The following is a 7471-nucleotide window of genomic DNA, read 5'->3' as shown; positions in this document are numbered from 1 at the left end:
AAACTGTAAACCCTTCTATATATATATTTATACAAGGTATATGGTAAATATCAACAAAAACTAAAGGTAAAAATAACATTTGTTGTCTTATATAAACATTTTTTTAATTTTATTCTAGATGGAATGTTAAATGTATTGAATGTCTTTCTTTTATAACAAATAAATATTCTGTTTCCCTTCGTTTCTTATTTGTTTATTCAACTAAAATTTAACACAAGACCTTTAGCAAATTGGTTTTTGATATTTTCCAGAAGGATACTAAGGGCTAGAAAACCATGGACACACACAGAAGCACTTTAAGTTGGCAGTGACCGCCGCACCGCAATGCAAAATCCGCATCCAGCTGCATGATGGCGCAAATTTATCGCCGCAAACCGCAGCGGGACAGATAACTGATGCGGCTGCTCCGGCAGCATCTGCAGTGCGGCGCCACAAACTCCAGAGGCCTCCGAGCGAGATGTCAGAATGCGGGAGCAGAGGTGGTTGCCAGAAGCCAGAACCCAGAGCCTGGATAGCCGTCATGCTTGGTCATGGACGCCAAATGGTTGACAGACTCTCCAGACAGCTGCAATGGCGCAGGGGCAGGGTTTGGCCTGATGGACTGGCTCTGGGCTGAGGGCTCCCGACCGCGTTGCATCGAGGGTCTGGAGAGGCCCCGCCCACTGGCCTGAATGCTTTTTGCCCATTGGCCGGAACGGGTTGGCCAACGGGCGACAGAGCGAGACAACAGGGCGCATGAGCGATAATTGCAGCGAGAGCGAGCGAGGGGCCACCAACGGAATGGTGGCCCGACAGAGACAGAGAGACCCAGGCGAGTGAGTGGAACAGAGACAGCAAGGCCTTAAGAGCGGGCTTTAAGCCAAGACTGGACTCTGCTCTCTCTCTCTCCCTCTCTCTTCTGGCCCGGCTCTCTGGGCCAATTCTGCAACACGTGTTGGCGTGTTGGCCTGCGTGCAAAATAGCCGAGTTTTTTTCTTCGCTTTTTCAGCCGCTCATCCGACGCGTATTTTGTTAATTTAATTAAACAAAAACGTTTTGTTTGTGTTTTTTTCATTTGCCATTGTTGGCCCAATGCTTTTTGCCCGTCGCATCGCACAAAATGAAATTGGAATCGCGCTCGTGCACAACTTTGAATATGTTGAGCTCTCTCAAATTGCAGTTGTCGATTCGATATTTGCCCGTCTGCTGTGACATTTTTCGCTTTTTGTGGCCCCGTGTTTTCCTCGGCTGCCACTAACATGTTGTATTTGCCGTTTAATGACTTGGCCCGTTAAGTTTTAATTGAAATATCACACATTGGGCCACGGCAATGGCAAGTGTAATTGGGAGAGTGTTTTCTGCAGGGCTTTAATTGGGAATTTATTTGGAATTTAAGCTTGAAACACGGCTTAATTTACTTTAAATTTTGAATGGATTGGTAAAAGTAATACATTTTTTAAATACTGTTTTTACTATTATTATATTTATGTATATGCTCTAGTTTTGGTAGCCCTCCTATTACAACATTCTAGTTTTTCCCCCAATTTTTTTGGTATGTAATTTAAAAATATTGCCTTTCTCCCTAAATATCGGAAGATAAGAACATAAATAATGTGCTTCAAGCTAACTAGGTTAATTTCCAAAAAATACAAGACACTGGCCAATTTAAAAACGGAAGCAAAAAACTGACTCTAATTCAGAACTCGCATGTTTGTCGGCCAACACTGAAACCGAGAAAGTCTTAAAGCTTCCGCACGTGACTTCCGCGGCAATTGTCGACCTGCCCGATGGGTGATGAGTCCAGAGTTCCACTTGAAGGTGCTGTGTCTTGGCCATCTTCGACCGACAGCCTGAAAAGTTAACGATTGCAGCTGTAATTGGAGCCGGGCCAGGCCGTAGTCGAGGCGTAGGCGATTAAAAGGCGATTATATCAATTGTGGCCAGAGAAATAATGATGCAGACGACGGATGGTTGGATGGATGGATGGGAAGATGCTGTCACCTGTCAACGAATTCGGCTTAGCTGTTATGTTAATGCGCCAAAACCGCTGACATTTATTGGCACTTATTTATGGAGGACACTTCGCGCGGACTCTCTCGGCGTACAGACCCATTTTTGGGGTCGAGCCTTTTCGGAGACCAGTGCTGCCCGACTATGGAAAACTCTGTAATTGTGCAGGTGACAACGCGACTGGCACGCGCTGCTGATGCTGACGCTGATTAGACGCACTTGCACCTGCAGTGGCCTGCACTCTGAGGCTCTGCAGATACTTCATCTGGAGTCACGCTCGTTTGTCTGCTGGCATATGACCATAAAGATGTTATTAATTATGACAATATTGGAGTAAAAGTGTTTGCTTCAAGTCGCTGTCCCGGAAAGGAGTGCTGAGACACTCCCTCGAGGATACATTGTATCCTGAATAGAACTTAGACAATGCAGAATCTTACAGTGGTAAGCAAATAGAGCTCAGATTTTTATTAAGTCAAAATTTAAGTTTAAGATCTATAACCTTATTTAATTTTAATGATATTATATTTCCTATAGAACTCTTTTAATTAAAAATCACCCTTTCTATTAGTATGAAACGCACTGTACGGCTAATTTACACCTGAGAGATTCGTTTGTGAGATGCTTGACTAATGAGTTTATTAGTATTTATATGGTCATCTCTACAGAGCTCGCGGCTAGGCATATTCAAATGAAAAGCTACTTTTCTGTCCCGGATCACTACGATCTTCCAGGAAGAATCTATATCGAGGAGGCACGTGTCATTCCTGGACCAGTCTCATGCGATGTCCATATTGGATGGGTGTTCGATTTGTCACAGCATCCCAAAATGGGGCATTCAAGGCTGGACTTGGTATTGTAAAAATATTTAAGATCTCAGGTGAGGACACCATTCATATCATCCATTAATTTAGAACTTTTGCTTAGATTAATACATGAACATTTTGATTAAATTTTATTTAACAAAATTAAGCACTAAAAGTTTATTGATTTAATTTTAATTCACAACTCATCCCTAGATCGGTTGAGCAAGGTATAGCGGTGCTTTGAGGGCAGCAGTTCCTTGAACTTGGACTCGTGGATAGCCGGCGGGGTCAAAACTTCAACGGCCGTCTCAATCGTCTCTTCAAAGGAATCTTTTGGATTGTGGTAATCCAAGTGATGCTGTCCAGTGAACAAGTCATCGATAAACTTTTTCAGGACTCCCGGCTGGTGAATATCCGCGAACTTCGGAAAGACGTACATATGTTGGAAGGAGTCTATGGCAATTACGGGCAGATCGTCCATCGATTTTCCCATATGGAATAGTGGGTGACCGAAGAGAGCTCCATCGGCAGTCAAGAAGTTAACCCTCTTCTCGTCCGCCAACTGGGTCTTGACTACGGTCTGGAACTCTCGGACAGGACCCAGATCGTTCTTGTTGTAAAAGGCTATAAGAAGGGGCAGACCCTCCTCCGTGAGCTCCTCGGCATTATCGAAGGTTATATCCCGCACCAAAGGCTTACACTTGTCGGACACCCAGGACATCAAGTCCATGAAGTTGGTAAGGTTGCCCGAGTACTCACTGTAGTACTCTTTGTAGTTAATGTTTAAGAAGTCTGCGCGGAAGATGAGCAGATTCTCGCCAGGCGGATGCAGGTCTCTGCTCACCTCACCGAAGCCCACCATAAACCTGTAATATTTTTTGTTGATAATTTTTCTAATAACAAAATAAAAATGAAACCCACTTGCAGTCGTTGCGGTAAATTCTTGCTACCCTACGGTAGCTCAGGTACTCCTCGTGATCCCTGGATATAAAATAGCCAATGACTAGTCCATCTCCCACGTCGGCGTCGTGTAGTTCACTGATGTTCTGGAACTCCTTGATGGGACCCGATAGCTCCCGCTCCACGAACTCGACGAAGGCCTTGACGGATCTCTGGCCCCGGTATTCCTGATTAATGGTCAGTCCGCTCTTGGCCACCTTCAGCGTGGGGTACTTGAAAATATCGAACCTGTTAGCCACTTCCGACTCGTCATCGCAGTTCACCTTGCCCAGGATCACACGACCGTCTTCAGGGAACTGCTCGCGAATCCTTGCCGCCGCCTCCTCGAAAATGGGTTCCAGCTGCTTGCTAAAACGGCACCAATCCACATAAAAGTTGAGCAGCACCACGTCATTGGATTTGATGATGTTTTCCCAGTTTTCATTGGTAATCACCACCGCAGACCCTCCAGTGGCTGGGTAGAGTTTACAGCATAGAATTGTTAGTGGGATGAGGATATCCCAACTACCGGTCACCTTCATTTTCTTCACGCGACTAATGACGTTGATGGTCTTTGTTCCAAGTAAACTATTGAATTTGTTTCGCGAAATTGCAATTTAGAGGGTATATCAAATGGATTCGCTTTGGTAAGGAAACTAGCTTTGCGTGCAATAGTTTAAAATATATATCTGAAAGTAAGTATGATTTATCCGAAAGGTGTATATTATTTCAGAGAGTTTCAATGTAGGGAACTACGAATATACCTATGCTTAACTCTTTTAACTATAGATATGTAATACATGTTACCTTGAAACTGAGATGTATCCATTTCTTTCCTAGATATATATACTTATAGATGAGATACTTCCACGATGCTAATGATGCGTCATGGTCGTGGGACTGTGTCTGCGTATTGAGACGAATTTCCAGCAGACAATTTGGCAAGCTGTCAACGCCACTCACAGTTAAAGGGGGCGTGGTAGCTGGGCGATTTCGAGGGGCAAGGGACTTCGACAACTCGCAGCTAATGATTGTCTGTGAACCGTTAGCCGGCAAGGACATCAATCAATCCGAGAGCTGAGGGCGAGGCGAAACCACCCCCATGGGAGAACTCATCCCCCGTAGCCTGTGGCTTGCTCACGTTAAATAAATAAACAAACTTATAAACTCATTCAAATCATATTTAAAAATCATCGCAGAAGCGGCAGCAGCAACAGCTTGCCCATTCATGAATTATTAGTTGAAGCTTATCAAACGTGACCAAAATCGGAACGGAAAAGTTAATGAAAAAAAGAGCAGCTGTTGCTGCTGCTGCTGCTGCTGCCGAGGGCTCGGGCAAGTGTGAAAAATCAGCAAAAAAAGGAAAGGTCCAGGGGAAAACCGTGCCCGCTGCCACCAAGGAAAGTGGAAAGTCCGGCCGGGAAGACTAACTCACACATGTGCTGCGTTATTATCTTTTGGCCTGACCGCAGGACGTGTCAACTTGCGGCTCCATCTATGCTCCTCATATAAATCAGGCTAAGAAAAACCCAGCCCGTGGACATGCGGGCTGCCAAAGTTCCTTTTTCGCCGGCCAAGCTGCTTATAAATTTTTGAGCAATTCTTACACAATTCCTCTTTCTTCTCCTGGCACAAAAGCAGCTTATTGACAGGCCATGTGACTGAGAGTCTCGTCTGGTTCGTCCTTAGTTGTGGTCAGTACGGCAATCGACAGGACTTGGCCGTCTTAAAGGCGAGGCCTTAAAGCTCTTCAGCAGGTCGGGGCTCCGCCCAAGTGTTTGGGCCATGACTGCCACGCCAAGGTGACGTAATTATAGATGTACTTCGCCTGCCTTCCAGCCAAAGTGCAATGGACGCGGCCCAAAGCAACCCCTTAGCATGCAGCGGACGGCTGACAAAGCAACTCGCCACGGGAGCTTGAGTTCTGCTGCGAAATTCTGAATTCCAAATGCTAAATGGTAAATGGCAAACTGAAAGGATAACAAAGTCAAGGTACGAGTGCAAGACGGCGAAAGGGTTGACACGGCCAAAAAACATAGTAGCCAAGTGGGCGTAAACGTAGACGCCGCGCGGTTGCTTCATAATTGTTAAGGGTATGGGGATCTTTGTAGTGTGTTGTCACCAAAAATAGTCAACTTGTGTAATTTATACTTAGAAATATTCAAGAAATATAAAATTACGGAGAGAATAACAATGGAAAATTAGGAGGGTTAATTAATATCATCAGAAATATCAGAGGGAAATCAAAGCTTAAGAATTTACAGAGACTTAAAAAAATTAATAATAATTATATTTTAAGAATTCTAACTTGTATTCCGCGCAAGTTGGCAACACTGAACAAATGTATCTTGGGGATACTCTTACTCCAGTTGGCAATAGCAAGAGTTAAATTGTCGCCTTTCGGTATCTTGTAATCTGGCAGCTACAAGACGCTGCGACACATTAGCATAAAATCATGATTAAGATACGACGGCATTCTCCAGGCAGTGCGTATCCGTATCTATGTTCTAATGGTCCCAAGTATCTCATGGGTAATTAACGCACACAAGGCAGGCGTAAATCAAGGTTATCTGCCGTTCGAAAAGAAAAGATTCAAAGCCTTTTGGTGAAAAATTGCAATGCGGACACAAGAGTTTGCTTAAAATGCAATTTGTAGATTCGTAGCAGGGACATCCTTTGTTTTTCCCAGTTATTCCTTTTCTTTTCGGCTAGACATTTCCGTTTGACGCAGTTTCTGGATGGCTGCAGGTCTCGTTGGGAAAGTGTCATTAGCATTGATTAATTCGTACCGCGATTTGCATGGGAAAACAATCAATCAACACGTCCTGCTCGTCCTCCATTAGTCAATCTCGAGATTGAGATTGAGATGCACAGCTCCGCCACTTGAACTCGTCTAGAGTGTCACCGGGCAAAGCCATTCCCGGCTGTCCATCCCAGAATCCCAGAATCCTCGAATCCCTTCATCCATCTATCCATCCAGCCTTTTCAGGGACATTAGCAATCGCAATCGTCTACCGTGGGGCACATCATTAACGGCTTTCTGGCGGGGATGTGCCCATCCAAAGAGACGACTGCTCATCAACTGGGCCGGGCCAAAATGTTTATAAAGCTGTTGTTGCCAGTTTGGGTTTAATGAATTACCACGCTCCCACCTCGTGTGAGTGCAAAAGTTTCGACTCCGTTTGGATGTAATTAAAGTGGTCTTTGTGGTTCAGAAGCGGGCGCAGAGCAGGGCCTTAGTCGAAGAGGGGTTGTTCTTATAGAAACTTAAAAATTATCTTAGAAAATTAATTATTAAGTAGTACGGTTACCCTTTTTACAATACGCTTAGAAAACGAATTAGTTACTTACATTTTGCATAATTTTAAAACATTTTCTAGGACTCAACTTTATCCCAACTCTGTAGACCCCTTGGGTACGCCCTCTCTGGCTCGGCTAGATTATCGTAGGCATAATTAAGCCACATCAATGTCGTGTTAAGTAGCCGGCCGACTAATGATAGCAACATTTGCAACAAAAGCCAATTGTTAAACACAAGGAACTCTGGGCTAAGCTCGTGGGGAAACCCAGGCAAACAGAAGCATTTTGGGACTTTAATTTTTATGCGTGAAAACACAGACCAACAAAGACCCATAAACACGAGAGAAAAAAAAAAGAAAAAACAAACAGCAGCGACCACAGGCGGCACTTAAAATGCGAGACATTCATTTTTCTAGGACAAAAGCAAAGGACACTGCCGG

At 44.3% G+C, this 7471-nt stretch overlaps 1 protein-coding gene across 1 annotated transcript; it reads right to left on the bottom strand.

The window, feature by feature from the left end:
* Positions 1-2914: 2914 nt before the first annotated feature.
* Positions 2915-4297, bottom strand: LOC108085396 (endoplasmic reticulum resident protein 44). Its single transcript, XM_017181964.3, has 2 exons — positions 3714-4297; positions 2915-3658 (listed from the first exon to the last, which is right to left on the bottom strand). The coding sequence occupies exons 1-2, from the start codon at positions 4271-4273 to the stop codon at positions 2989-2991; spliced, it is 1230 nt and encodes a 409-aa protein (XP_017037453.1). The 5' UTR covers positions 4274-4297; the 3' UTR covers positions 2915-2988.
* Positions 4298-7471: the final 3174 nt, after the last annotated feature.

Source organism: Drosophila kikkawai, chromosome 3R (assembly GCF_030179895.1).
Source record: "Drosophila kikkawai strain 14028-0561.14 chromosome 3R, DkikHiC1v2, whole genome shotgun sequence".
Lineage (NCBI taxonomy): Eukaryota > Metazoa > Arthropoda > Insecta > Diptera > Drosophilidae > Drosophila > Drosophila kikkawai.
Note: the sequence above shows the minus strand (reverse complement) of the source record. Positions and strands in the feature narration are given on the sequence as shown.